Genomic DNA, 15,682 nt, shown 5'->3' on the forward strand with positions numbered 1-15,682 from the left:
CAATTATACACCACTATCGCCATTGAATTCACTACCCTTTAAGGTACAGGGTCTTACAATTAATCGCGTTTTCTTCAGACATTTCACTCCAATAAGTCTTTTTAGTTCGAGTACTGTGTTCCGGAGTTCTTTATTTACTCGTATTTACGTTCTGTCAAGTGGGATTATTTGGTTTGTTTACGTTGTACGGACAATGGGTATTGATTTACTTGAGTGTATTTTAGTAATGGCCGCAAATCCATTTTGAATAAAAGTACGTAAATAAGAAATTCTGACATTAGCAAAAATAAAAGACAATGCCGGAAATTGGCGTCTTTTTTAATCAAATAACAAGGTATGGTCGATGGCCGCGCTAAAAAAAAAAAGACGCCACCTTCCATACAAAATCTAGCATTGCCATTTCAGTGCCACACGTTTACTAGAACAAAGACTAGCTGAGCTAAGATTCGCATCGTGATAAAATCTTTTCGATGATTTTAGACGACAAATGAATAAGCTTATCGCGATAAATCGATAAAATGCCTCGATAAAAGTTAGCTTGATATACCTAGATTATTTTATCAACCTGATTTCCTCCATACTCTATGGTTTACGTAAGCATAACCACTTACGTACCTACACATGGCTTCAAACGTAGGTATTTACGTATTGTTTCAAAGCAGTAGCAGGTTTTAACTTTAGCTCAAACATACAATGAAAACATACAAAAATCTGTGACTGGTTGATTTTCTGTTACCAATGAGTGCAGATTGAGGGTCATAACATGATTCTTTGTCAAACATCGTGACATAAAATCTAAATCATGTAGAAAAAAAATGTTTTTGTGACCCAAAGAATGTGAACTTTACTTCAAGCTATAGCTATACCCAGCAAACCCTTGATATGTATTCCCAACTACGTCTAATTCCAGGGCCGGCCCTCTGAGTGCCATCCCAGGAATGCGCCCCGAAAATGAATTTAACAATTAACGGTGCCTTTGTAAGACAAGGACCCTGGACTTAAAAGGTTGGGCAGATTTTTACAGGTAGGTGCTATGAAAATTTTATGAAATTATAGAAATTAAATCTATGATCTAGGTATAGTACGAGTATTACTTAGTTACAGCACATCAGACTCAATACTTCTTTTACATAATAGCGCTAACATAGCCCGAAGGATAAGCAAGCTGAAGTGGCAATGGGCAGGGCACATAGTACGCAGAACTGACGGCCGATGGGGCAGCAAGGTTCTGGAGTGGAGGCCGCGTACCAGAAAACGCGGCTTGGGACGTCGACCCACAAGGTGGACCGACGACATCATAAAGGAAGCAGGAAGGCGGTGGACGCAGGCCGCTACCAACCGGGCAACATGGAAAGCATTGGGGGAGGCCTATATTCAGCAGTGGACGTCCTATGCCTGAGATGATGATGATGATGATGACATAATAGCACTTATTACAAAAACTTAAGATAAACAATGCCAAAACAAAAAATAATCTCATCCTAAATACTCATAGGCAAAGTTAGCTAGATAGACTAAAGCTTTGACTATATTATTTTATTATGAATCAGCATATTTTCCATTATACGAGGGGCGGCTGAAAAGTTTTGAGCCTAGGGTATTAAAAATGCCGATAGAAAAGTATAAAAAATATATTTTTCTATTTAATCTCCCTCAACTACAACGCACTTCTTACATTTGTGTAAAAGAGCTTTTAACCCACTGAAAAAAAATTCGCAATCTTTGCCTCCGAAATGAGCCTTTAACGCCGCCTTCATTTCTTTGTCACTCAAAAATCTTCGTTCCTGGAGGTCATTTTTCCAATTTGAGAATTAGAAAAAAAAGCTAAGGATCCGGACTAAACTGTGTGGTAGGCGATTAATTTCTTGAAATCCAGTTTTACCCGGGGCAAGCCTTGCAACATGCGCGGTGTTCACGGGCGAATTGTCTGGCAATAACAGATTTCCTTTCGCCAGTTTGCCTCTTATTATTTCGACAACCACTTGACGCACTCTTATCAACAGTACAGCAAAATAATCCCCGTTTATTGTAGTTTTTTTAAGTAGGTAGTCAATGAATAAAATTCCTCCACAATCCCAAAAATAGTGGCTATGAGCTTGGGTGTCGATCGCTCCGCTTTGAATTTCCGCGGCGGCGTTTTCCCTTTTCAATTCATTGCATTGACTCTTGTTTTGACTCTGAATCGTACTGCCGGATCTATTATTTATCAATAGTGACAATGAGAGAAAAAAAATTGCTAGGATTATGGCCAAAGAGGTTCTAAAACTCTTGCGAAGTTGTGACTCGATGCTGGTTGTCGAGTGGCGTGAGCATTTTTGACTCCCATCGCGCACACCCCTTTTTCAGATTACTAATGTTTGGCCAAAAAACGTTTCCCAAATTATCACATCGCAAACAACGTTTCGCAAATTTTCATTTGGCAAATTTTCATTTGGCAAAACAACTTATTGCAAATGTTTAATTCGCAAATGTCGTTTTTGGCATATTATTGTTTACCAAATTATTGTTTGGCAAAGTATGTTTTGCCAAATGTTTCATTTGGAAAAAATATTTCACGATAAACAATTTACAAAATAATTTGATTGATGCATAGAATGGAATACAAATAAGCTTTTGGTTATTATTTTGTTTCGTGGGTAGTTAATATAAATTTTTTTATATACTAATTTTCATATTTCATTCTTTTATCGAAATTTCCAAATGATTCATCAACAATAAAGGTGATTCTAGCGCTCGGCGGCCGCTGCCGCGGCACGCTTCGCTCGCCTTCGCGCGTTAATGGTCACTGTTCTAACCTAACCTAACCTACTATTTTCTGCAATACCTACTTTCTGCAACCATACTGTTTTCTGCAATCTCTTTGTTTTACATAAAATTCTTGTGAAAACCATGATGTGCCTATGCTTTGATTTATTAATGGTGGGTAAGTATGTGAAGTGTCAATTTGACGAAACAAATTATTTGGAATATAATATTTGGCAAAATAAAACATTTGCGGTCTTATTCATAATAAAATGCTAATATAGGTTTAAAACCTACATTAGCTAAAACGTTTGATAGGCTTAAAACACTCTTATAAACCTCTGATAAAAAACGTTATTCATAATCGTTTATAAACCTTTGATAGCTAAAACAGAGTTTAATATTTTCTTTCCACAGACTATACAAAAAGAATGAACGAAAACAGCTTTTTTGGTGATTTAACTTGATGGACCATGTAAAATCATAGACAAATCGCAGAAAAAAAAAAAAAAAAAATTGGCAGCTGTGACGTTTTACTTACTGACATTGACATTTGGCACGAAAATTTAATAAAGTTTTCGGTTTTTTCGATCAACTCCCAAGTTTTATCAAACTTTTATAAAACTTGGGATTGTATGTTCTGGATTCTGTACCTCTTACCCTGTACTCTGCAATAAGCTCTTACGACGACCCGGCTAGTTACATCGGATACTAATTATGTCCATGACGAAGGAGAACAGACCGCCTAAAAGGCAACGATCAGAAAACTGGTTGGAGGAAGATAAGGTAGTACTTATTTTTAGCCTGATAAAGTGCCTACTAATTTTTGTAGCATGGTTTTATTTATGTTTGACGCCTAGTGTTTGCTTTTCAGTATTTGCTGAAAGAGTTGGTGAAAGAAAGAGTAAATGCAATCGAAAATAAAAATACAGACACTAACACGAATAAACGGAAGGTTGCGGCTTGGGCTGATTTACAAACAACGTTGGTACATCTTTTGATTTCTGCCTTCAATATAAAATTTTGCCTTTACCTGTAATTCAAAATCCTGTCATTTCTTTTTCAGGTTTAATTCAATGTGCGCTGGTATGAACCGCTCCATTACCCAGTTAAAATCGCAATGGAGCCTCATAAAAATCAGTGCGAAGAAAGACAAGACCATTGCTAGGCAGGCTCAAATTAAAACTGGCGGTGGTCCACCATTATCAGTGCCTGACGATAGGGCTGATGATATAGCATCTTGGTTGCCCAATGAATTTGTAGTCGATGTTAACAGATTTGACTCGGACTCAAATAAAAGTGAATTAATTAACATTCAAGAGGAGGAATCAACTCAAAATACGCAAGATCAGGAATTGATAAATAATGAAGAAATCCAATATGAATTGGTGGTACTTGATGAAGAAATAGAAGATACACATGCTTGTACTACTAGAGGCATATTGGAAGATAAAGAAAATAAAAAAGTAGAGGCAAAAGAAAATAAAGCAAAACCTAATTTTAAAGCACCAGCAATCAAAAAAAAAGGAAACTGTTAAACAAAGAAGGCTTAATTGATTTAAGCAAAGTTAGGATTTCCGAAATTGCAGAAACAGAATCAAAATGCCGGATTGAACTGCATGAAGTTCAAATGGAAAACGAACGGAAGAAAGGGAGAAACTTGGATCTTGAGCATCAATTATTACAGGAAAAACTTAAATATTACACTCACATTAATAAAGAATAATAAGTCTTTTGATGTTAAAGTTTTTCAAGTACTAACAGATTCTAAATAATAAGTTAGTTCCTCCCTTACTTCTGTTTGTTTTTAATTTGTATTTTATGCAGTTCCAATCCGCATTTTGATTGTGTTTCTGCAATATATTTAGACGGCTATGAATATGTTTACTAGTCATAACTTAATAAGAGTTTGAGATTACTATTAACTAGCTGTTGCCCACGACTCCGCCTGCGTAGACTACTATTTCTGTAACCTACAGGATCTGTGCATTTTTCCAGGATAAAAAGAAGCCTATATGTTATTCGAGACTATATAATCTATCTGTTTTAGCAATTTATTTGTTTATAAGAATTGAACTGTGATTTTTAGTAAGTAAGTTTAATAATTGTACTTAAATTAGTGATATAAAGTAAATACACATATGCCTAGTCACAAACATTCGCCTTTATAATAATAGTGTAAATTATGGTTATTTTGTTTTAAATGTAGAAGGTTGATAACCTCCGAATAGAAACGTTTATACTTAAGCAATTTCTTTGTTTTAAAGAATTGAACTGTGATTTTTAATAAGTAAGTTTGTTGAAACTAATTGTACTTAAATTAGTGATATAAAGTAATTTGTTTTGAATTTTTGCAGAATAATTGCTTTTTTAAAGAGAACTACAGGTTTTGTTTTTGTGATAGTAACAAATTGGACTGAAAATTGAAATACAGGTATTTTTCAATCAAATATTCTTTTTATTTTCATTAAGATGCCAGGAACAGTATCTGAAAAATTAAAATACAACATTTTCATGAACTCAAATGACATTACATAAAAGTAAATCGTTGGAATTTATCAAAATGTATTTTAGTACCATTCAAAAATGTTGATTTATAAAATTTTGTAGTATCAACTGCGACCTACGCCTCAACAATGAAGGTCGGTTGTCGTGAACACTGTTCTCCGTCGAAAGTTGCGGAGTTACAGGGACCTGCTCCATATGTTGTTCTGAAAAATATTATGAATTTGTCAACATTTTGTCATAAAGATTTGTATTCCTTATGTACAGTCAAATTGATAACATTTACCTAACAATGTGTCATTCATATCAATGGCTATATTATGTAATACAGCCAATGCTATGATCACAGCTTTTCCATTTTGGAGGCTTACTGGTAAGCCATGGAGTAGGCATTGGAACCGCTGCTTCCACACCCCAAAACACCTTTCAACAGTGTTCCTAGTTGAGATGTGAGCATTATTGTATGCTTCTTCTTCTGGACGACTAGGCCTTAAAATAGGTGTAAATAGATATGGCAGAAGAGGGTAGCCCGAATCGCCAATAAGGCGTCCTCTAAACTGCCTATCCTCAAATCGTTGTTTTATATTGCTCTCCATAAAAATTCGACTGTCATGTGTACTGCCTCGCCATCTAGCCACTATATCCATTATTTTGAGGTCAGCATCACAGACAACCTAAAATAAAAAAAACAGTATCCTGTAGGTAATCCATCCAATAATATAGTGTTGAATGTTGCTAAAATTTAGATCATACAAAGTAAAAATTATAGACATTATTAAAACAAATCTTTCTCTGTTGTAAACTGTATAAAATCAAAATATATTTTACCTGAACATTCAGGGAATAATAGCCTTTTCTATTAATATAGTACTGGGCCATGTCACCTCCGGTTTTTTTAATTTTAATGTGGGTGCAATCTATGGCTCCTATCACCCCAGGAAAATTTTTAATTGCTCTAAATTTGGCACTAATTCTTTCCTGCTCTCCTATAGTGATAGGCATTTTGATGAAGGAATTTGCCTTATTCGCGATTGCATGCGCGACTCTGGCGCATATCCGGCTCACTGTCGGCTGACTTAGGCCATGGAGGTCACCAGCATCATCTTGTACCTGAAAATGTATGAAAATAATTATAGCAGCCACGACAAAGGGATAAAATAAAACACTTTTTTGTGCTTACCTCACGACGTCCCCAACATCTTATGGCCACTAAAACTTGCAGTTCAGGACACGTGCCACCACCTCTAGCGCTCTGAACCAGATCATCTTCCACCAAATCTATGATGGTGCGCACTGTGTCCTTATTGAACCTATATTTTATTTTAAAATTTAGGTCCCGCAAATCGAATGGGTTGCTTCGTTGGCGGTAGAGCTTTCTACGTCGCGCTGGGTCGGCATTATTGGCTAAATGCACAATTGCATTTATAGCATTCATTTTCACAAGCAAGGATCACAGCAAGGATATTTTGAATAAATAAACCAACGAAGTGACATTCATATGAAATGACATTTATAAAAGTTAGGTTAAAATAGGTTTATTAGAGCTTTAAACAAGGCCCGAGCTCTCGATAACTTATCACACAGTTATAAGAGGATTTTAGCGCTAAATGACGATTATGAATAACAATTTTTATCAAACGTTTTATAAACCTCTAATAAGCATTTGATAAAATGTGAAAAATGATTATGAATAAGACCGTTGCTATATAAACATTTGCCAAGTGAAATTTGGCCAAATGATAATTTGACCAAATAAATTAGTTGCGAAAAGAGCAGTTGCTAAAAGTTCATTTGGGAAATGAAACTTTGGCGATAAGTTGTTTGCGAAGTGAAATTTGGCGAAAAGTAATTTGGCCAAACGGAAGGATACCCCCTTTTTTATGTGCAAATGAGTATGAAAAATATCGCCGATACGTTCCTTGCTAATGCCTATGGCTTCAGCTATCTGTTACAGCTTAATTCGCGGATCTCTAGAGCAAGATTCTTTAACTTTTCATTATTTTATTCGTTAATGGCGAAATCTGGCCGCCCTGACTTGCGGTCATCTTTTAGCGACTCCCTGCCATGCTTGAATTATCGGATCCAATCTTTCATGGTGGCAAATGAAGGCCCAGACTCCCCATAAACTGTCGACATCTCTCCAAATATTACCGTCAGCGTTTTGTTCTTCTTTGTGAGGCATTTTATGACAACTGTGTACTTCAATTTCGTACATTGCGTGGATGACTGAGACATGATGATGTTTACGGATTAATTACTAAAAACGTGATGACGCTAATGAAATGAAACTTTGTACATATACTAAGGAGGTTATTGGCAAATTAATTAAATTTAGTGCGAGTCAATAATAACACTTGAAGATACTTAGGCTCAAAACTTTTCAGCCGCCCCTCGTAATGTTCTTATCACCGCCAGAAACTGTGTTATAATTTTCAATCATTCAGAAGCTTTGTTTAGTTATTTCATTTAAGTTATAATGAAAAAGCTTTTTGAGCTTATTGTTTATTATTCATAACCAGTTTCTCATCTGCGGGTGGCGTGAAATTAAATTGATAATAGTGTACGTTAACTAAAACATTATTCCGAAACTGTTTTAACGGAAAACAGTAGAATAACATACAGATTATTGCCACAGATGATGCAGTTGAGTACAGTAGGTTCACTTTGTACATACTCAAAATGAGTCATTGAAATTATGCCTTGCACGCTTGTAACAATATTTTTTTCGAAGCTTTTCAGACAAGGATATAATTGAGGCATAAAACGCAGAGCCCATTCATGTGTACTTTGTTTTGTTCTATCAAAATTACTGTGTCTACCCCCACTGTATTATTACAGCGCCATTTATAAACGTATACGTGAACCCAGAAAAGGAAAACGGCCATAATTTATTTGGCCAACAATAAACCTCACTAGGTCTAATAAAGAAAACAAAACAATAACCTAAAGGCAGTATTTGCAAAGTAAATCATAAGTCAAGCGGTGCATGAAAGCTGTGGCTGGGTACCGAGAGCGCCAAAGAATAATACATGCAGACGTTCTACTTCGTGCAAAGATTAAAATATACAGAGAGTGTCAAATTTCATGTCACTTTGATTGTTTTTGTTCTATCAAAAAATAAGAGCGACATATTGCTATCGTGACACTAAGGCTGGGTTGCACCATCTTATTTTAAACGTGACTTTAACAATAAACGGGGACTTTTGTGTAGAGTTTGACAGACTTTTGACGTTAGTTAAAGTTAAAGTAAGATGGTGCAACCCAGCCTAAAGCTAAAATGTGACAATCGTGTGATAGATCGCTGCATCCAAATCAATAAATTAACAAACTTAACAATTTCATATAATTGAAATCTATGGCACTCATTCTCTAGAGACAATGTCAAATCACAATCTCTAAATTCGTAGTATACAACGCTACGCCGTAGTACACCTCTACTACGACACAGTAAGCTCATCGTAGCAAACTACGAACGCGCATTATACGCCATACGCTTCGCACATTATACGTTACGCGCTACTACTAAAAATCTATAGTCAGGATTAGGTAAGAGATTATGTTTATCTTTATAACTCTTTTATGTCATAAATTCTCAATCTTTTTTTTTTCATTTATTTTTTTATTGTCAAGCAAAATAATATTGAAGATTTTTGTCACTTTTTTAAAGATCAAATCTTTCATCCACTATTCTGCCTACTAGTCTTTGGCCGTGTGGAGGCAAGACCGTGGAATTGGGTCAAGCGTCTCCGAGAAATTAACGATTTACTTACACGACGGTTTCGCCTAACGTTTTAAACAAACCTTTATACCGCTCTAAGATTTGCAGTGTTAGGAAGTCTAGCGAGCTCTTTAAATAAAGCGCGTTTTCATTTACGTGAAGGAAATTAAGTGAATTTCACGAGTAAATGTGTGGTTTGAAGCAGGAAATGGGCATTATATTCTTCTCTATTATGGTTTGGATAACGTGAGGAGTAAAGGTACACCAAACCAACGCGTACAGCCGGCGTGCGCGATGGCGATGGCGATCAGACTTAATCGCATTGATCGCACGCAGGCCGATCGCGTTAAGCTTTTACCACACCAACGCGTGCGGATCCCCATCGCCGTCGCGATCGAAGGCCAATGACAGGTCGCGCGATGTATGACAGTTCACGCGACCTGTCATTTCCCTATGATCGCGCCGGCGCGATGGCAATCTGCACGCATTGGTGTGGTTGAAGCATTAGTTTGGCTGAACCTTAGGTTAAGGTCAATTAATCACGCATGCAGATTTGAGTAAATACTTACCGTATTTAAAAAACGAAAAATGCTTTGACATTTAACATCCCTTTCAGTTTTCCCGAGTCACTGATGAAAAGGACATAATGGGAAAAGCTCAAGTACTCGTACCTACTAAGCTTTGTAAAGCCAAATTGTACCTGTTACAAACGGTCGCATATTCAGTGGCTTTACTAACGCGTCCTTCCCAGAAACCCAGACCTACAATGATTTAGAATTAAAGAATAGACCAAAGACATGCCTCTATAGGAGTTTCGAGTTGGATGCCTAAACACAAGAGACAAATGAAGGCTTGAGCAAATCACGTTAATACGGCAACGTACTCGTATAAAGATAGGATTTTTCAAGCGTACAAAGTAACATTTAAATATAACGATCCGTCGTAACCAGTTCAGTGAATATTCCGCAATGGCTTAAAACGATATAAAGCCATACAAATAATGAGGATAGAGATAATTTTGGATAAGCACGTTAAATTGAAAATTAAACTCCTTGTGCGAAGATGTAATTAGGGGAAGCCCGGGCAGCACGAATACCTTAAGAAAAGTGGCAAAAAAACCACATAAATATGCAATCAACAACAGTCTATTATTTAATAATTTTTATCTTAGGTAATCATCTTTGGAATTGTAAAGAATAAACTTAGAAACTTAAACAAATTCTACAATAAAAATGTCATTAAAAAAAAAGTTCCAACTATCCATTTTGCCCGACCCCCCTGGGCAAGACGGATATGTACAGTAATAACTGCTTTAATCATTGCAATCATCACAATAATAACTGCCTATGCCTGAATTTTGGGTACAATCCTCGTGTGCCCACTTCTTGCATTGATTGCACTCTATCCAATCCTCGGTAGGTGGTTCAGTGTATTCTTCTGAGCACACAACATAATATTTTGTTTTCTCCATCTGATTTTTGTTTTTGGTCATTTTTCCTCTTGACAAGTCTTATTTGGAAGTTCTTGTTTTCAGATGTGTGGTTTTGTTAGGGCCTGCTATTCAGTTATGGCTGTCTTTACCTATCCGTTTTGCCCATATCCGTCTTGCCCAAAGCACCAATATTTAAAAGTTGTATACCCACCCGTTAAATTTCTACCGGTGAAAAAAAGCAACACACACAAATTAAACTTAATTTAACATGCAATCAACTAAACAGAGTCTATAAGTCAACACTTAATACGTAATAAAAGAAATCAACACACATACCTTGCCAAAAATCGTAAGAAAACATCCAAAAACTTTTGATTTCGAATTGACAAAAAGTTCACGCACGTATTGTTTTGGTGGAACTATCATGGCGTGGCTGTGTTGCTGTTTTACAGTTCCGCAAACGTCCAGTAGCGCCATGTGTTGTAGGTTTTTAGTAAAATCGATTATTCTTCTTACCCACATTATGCTTCTTGCCCGGGCTTCCCCTAGGCTTATTTTGACTTGGGGAACGTGGGATTCACTTGTGTTAATGATAACGTATCTTGAGATAATTTGAGAAGTATTTTACGCGTTAATATACGTTGTAATTGCATGTTTTACTTGTTTGTAAGAAGCCCGTTTATAGGTGTAATGATGAGTAATTAAGAAGACTTTAATAAGACTAACAGTATTTTTAGGGCTTTAAAAGTAAACTAAGCAGAAAAACATCTATGCATAAAAATCCGATAAGTACCCATCAAGTAAAGCTTCTTAAGATTCAAGCCACCATTTTCAAGCTTCTGCGTGCAAGAAATAGATACTTTATTAAGTCGATTTACTACTTAACCTAGGAAAAATATTATATTCTAGTTTACTTGGAAATAAGTCCTCATAGTAAACAGACTCCCAGACTCTCATTAATGTCTTACTATCGCAATACAAGTAAATTACTTAGTTAATTATGTAACTCTGAGACATCACTGTTGACCCAAATTCCCCTTAGTTTCCTCAACGTCTTCCGAATGAAATTCTATATACACATAAGGTATATAGCTCCTTTGCTAACTGATCAAGTGACACTCAAGTCGGAGATATGTCAGTAAACCAAAAGATAATAGAGGCGCGTTTATTATTATAATTAATCGTATATATTTTTATAATAGTATAGGAAGACACTTGATAGACGATGTTTGAGCGTTGTTGATGAAGTTGCGGCAATATTATCCTTAAGAAAGGTATTTAAAATTAAAAAACGGATATTTATTTGCAATAAATAGTACTAACAAAGTGTAAGATTTTGCATTTTCAAAAATATAAATGAAAATTCATCCTTAAAAATGCCTCTTATGTCAAAATGATATCCCTCAATATTAAGCCAGCCAATAATTTGCTACTAACTTTGATTTGTTTATTTCAGGCAAGCTGTAAGTTTCCCTTGAAGTCGTAATGTAACTAAACTATTGCTTCTGGTAATAATCTTACCCAGAACTAAAACACTGAAGTCTGGATAGTAAAATTACGTTTGTGTGATTCAACATCAAGTTTATGAATGGCCAACTAGAATTTCAACTAATTATGAACTTGGGATTAAATCGAGCATTGTACGGGGTTCTTTTCATTCAAAACTCGACTTTCTTCCTTTTTGTTATGAAATATACTCAACATCAAATAAACCGCTCCTTCCGCGACGCGAACTTTAACGATTTTCTTCTGACACAATCATGGTGCCCCAACAATATTGGTGTTATTTGAAGGCTCAATAAATATCCTTAAAGAAAAACACATTTAATTTCTTAATAAATGATTAACATATACCATAAATGTGACTTGAAAAAATACCTCACTTTGGGCCCACCTATGGGATCAATGAGACCAATTTTTATGGTTATAAAACCAAATAATGATCTCACGTGTCCTCTTTAACAGATGGATAGCGATTAATCCCAACTTAACAGTTTTATAGCCATAAAAGTTGGCTCTAGCGTAACTACCTATTTTTTGAAGAAGTGACTCTGGATCCTTCTAAAGACACATTTTTGGGGTATAAACCTTTCCTTTAATGAAATGAAGGTTAGAACTAGGCTTTTAAATGGTGCCAATATTGGTGGGAAGTGGGGATGCATACGTTTGAAAATGCTTGTCGCGGGAGGTGCGATTTATTTGATGTCGAGTGTAAAAAGTGCCAAACGATTCAGCGGACGCCAAAGTATTGTATGTGAAAGTGGATGAATACATTTCCTTCTGAACAAAACTGTGCACACATGTTTATCCCTTTACTCAAAGAAAGATAGCCGGAAAAAATTCAGAAAGGGCTATCACGGTCCGATTCGCAGCGCCCTTGCCAAACACCCGTTTTTTCGTCGAACAAAACTCGACGCTACCATCTGAGTGTTACATTTCAGAATACCCTGTGCTTTTTTGTCAGGGGTGTGTAACTGTGTCGTAAAACAGAGTCCCGTTCCCGTTACAGCGCGCCGATGATGACCGAAGATTGACGGACCGACCCGAAGTCAGCTGCGTTGGTTTTTTAGGGAGAGAAAGTTTTCGAAATTTTTCATTGCGTCTGCTTTACATTCGTGATTTGAGATTTATTCGGGGAGACAAAGTTTTTTTATGTCCTCCAAATTGGCTTGTTTTACTGGCGGTTTGCTAAAAAATAGCAGAGCTTAAAATGTTCGAATATGTTTGTTGCGGTTTCGAGAAAACTGTTCATAAATGTATTATGGACTGATGCTTTACCGTATGGAATTATTAGGTTGATTATTATTAACTAAATTCAACAATTGTTAATAAACATTAATTCTGTAATTGATGTAAATTTCTGCTTACAAGTTTAATTTGAAAATGAATTACCTAACTATAAAAATTATGGTATACTGTCTAGCTCCTATTTATAAATTTACTGGAGCAGATTCTACGAAACTGAAAACCATCCGTACTACAAGTTTTCGAATCAAAATAGTTTGAATACTTTAATAACATTGATCAATCAATTAATTATCCTAGAAAGCATCTTAATTAAATAATTTTACCGAAAATGTTCCCAATATAAAGTTTCGATGAAATTGTTGAAACAAGAAGACTTGTAAAGAAAGTTCGCTTGTTATTAATTTTCTAATTAAAAAACCTGCTAATAACGAAGCAATGACCCGGACCATGTTAAGAGTGATGAGTGAGTATTTGTTCACTCTTAATTATTATTAAGATAAATACACATGCTACTAGAAAAATATTATTTTATTTTTATTTTGGTCTTTTTATTTTTATGTAGTCGGCTTATAGCAGTCAGTGGCATCTACTTATTATTTCTTAACGGGTCCCAAAGATGCACCGTATATCAAGGTGCACTTAGGCCTCAATATTCATAAAAACATATCATTTAAGTTTCTGTCGGCAACTTCATTTTCACCCGCAGTATCAGTTCAGTAAAAAGCGCGACTAACCAATGTTTGTATACGTTCGCATAAATCCCTAACACAATAACAGAATTACTACGATTTATCGTTCAGCGCTTCGGCACTGCTAACGAGGCTACGTCACGGCCGAGGGTCGGATCCGTCATGTCGCATCGGCAGCATTCGCCTAGGCTCCATACAGAACCCCCATCTCATTCAGAACGGCATAAAACAACCACGCACACAATAGCAACCGCATAAAAGCAAGCGCCGAAAGCGTGCGATCGCCCGTGTACGTGTGAGCGTATCGCCAAAATCTACGGCGCTTCTACAAGTTTGTACTCTATGCCCAAAGCTCAGCCCCTCTGAGCCTGCGCGTGGAAACCTGCGCAGAAACCATGACCCGTCAAATGGTTTCAGTGAGGCGGCCCGCCTTGCCGCATTGTGGACTCCGTATGATAATGTCGCGGTGTGGTTTGCAATATAACTGAAAACGAGTGTGAGTGAAGTGACGTGATGGTGAATAGTGGTGTGTGTGATTGACGTGTGAGGATCAGTGATGGTAAGTCAATAAGATGACGGATGTTAACCATAGCTATAGACGCGTTCGCCAAATTTAAACACACCTTAACCTCACTATTGTGATTCTTTACGTATACATTTACGTATTTATGTCGCTCATTGATACTCCGGAAACATACATGGACAGCAATGTAATCATTCATTATTATGACAACGTTATATTTACTACGTATTCGTAAGTTTGTTTCAAAACTTTCATTTTTCGATACGATTAAAAATAATTGTATGAATAAGTTAAATTTTACAAGCTTTTTAACTTGTTGTTATAAGTAATATTACGAGGATCTTCATTTATAATTTATTTTTTCACACGCAACTTGATTTGAGAAACGGTTTTCGAATTGGGTGATCATACTTTACCCTACGTATAGGCCTTGCTTTTCGTTATCCGCCCCAAGAGAACCTAAGATTTACGTTGGACCTAAACATCATATCTCTTTTCGCTGTCAAATATCTAGAATAAGTTAGGTAACACGCCTGGCTTCTCTTGCATAATTTAGGTGACCTAAAACGTTCGTCAATTATTGACTAGCTTTTGCCCGTAGCTCGCCCATCGGAATCTGTCGGTAACGAAATTGACTTGTAAATCGTAAAGAATCCTGTGTTTAATGAGACCTATTCGATTTCGCTTCCCCCGCCTTAGGCAGTTCGATTTTTTCAAGTTGTTTATTTAAACAATCTATTCGATTTATGTTATCATGACAAACGTCAACTTTTGGGCTGAATAAAAAGTCGTTCCTTCAACCTCAATTTTTTGGACCAGTCGCTTTTAATGTATGGTTTCTCGAAGGGGTTTTACTCATAAAGCTTACGTTAACATTTCTATACTAGTGGTACTCTTAAGGCTTACATTTATATTTATACTGTAGCATTGCAAGGATGAGAAAAGAGGCAAAAGATTTTAAAGTAAAAAAATAGATTCATTCGGCGAATTATGAGTTTTAAAGAAACGATAGAAATTACAGTAAAATATATAATAAGGCTGAATTGCACTACCTAATTTTAACTGTAACTATAACGACAACCAGCAACCAGTATGAAGTTGGACAGATTTTTACGTTTTTTAAAGTTAAAGTAAGATGGTGCAACCCAACCTTAGTATCTTTAGTTAATTTAAGTATTTGCCACTTTCAAACACCGACAGTTTCAAATGTTTTCAATCAAAATGTATGTTTTATGTATCGCCAATTGAATTTACTCGGCGGTAATTGACCAAACTCACGGTATTACGTCAACTAAGATAGGTCCTTGATTATTTAGTCAGTTAAT

At 36.1% G+C, this 15,682-nt stretch overlaps 2 protein-coding genes across 2 annotated transcripts; one reads left to right on the plus strand and one right to left on the minus strand.

The window, feature by feature from the left end:
• Window positions 1–3,157: 3,157 nt before the first annotated feature.
• On the plus strand, window positions 3,158–4,770 carry LOC135087153 (uncharacterized). The gene is made up of 3 exons (XM_063981992.1): window positions 3,158–3,528; window positions 3,617–3,726; window positions 3,809–4,770. Exons 1-3 carry the CDS (start codon window positions 3,460–3,462, stop codon window positions 4,278–4,280), a joined length of 651 nt encoding a protein of 216 aa, XP_063838062.1. The 5' UTR covers window positions 3,158–3,459; the 3' UTR covers window positions 4,281–4,770.
• Window positions 4,771–5,179: 409 nt separating this feature from the next.
• LOC135087163 (putative nuclease HARBI1) lies at window positions 5,180–6,918 on the minus strand. The gene is made up of 5 exons (XM_063982004.1): window positions 6,428–6,918; window positions 6,076–6,357; window positions 5,534–5,921; window positions 5,320–5,453; window positions 5,180–5,230 (listed from the first exon to the last, which is right to left on the minus strand). Exons 1-4 carry the CDS (start codon window positions 6,680–6,682, stop codon window positions 5,323–5,325), a joined length of 1,056 nt encoding a protein of 351 aa, XP_063838074.1. The 5' UTR covers window positions 6,683–6,918; the 3' UTR covers window positions 5,180–5,230; window positions 5,320–5,322.
• Window positions 6,919–15,682: the final 8,764 nt, after the last annotated feature.

The sequence above is a fragment of the Ostrinia nubilalis genome, chromosome 2 (genome assembly GCF_963855985.1).
Source record: "Ostrinia nubilalis chromosome 2, ilOstNubi1.1, whole genome shotgun sequence".
In the NCBI taxonomy this organism is placed as follows: domain Eukaryota; kingdom Metazoa; phylum Arthropoda; class Insecta; order Lepidoptera; family Crambidae; genus Ostrinia; species Ostrinia nubilalis.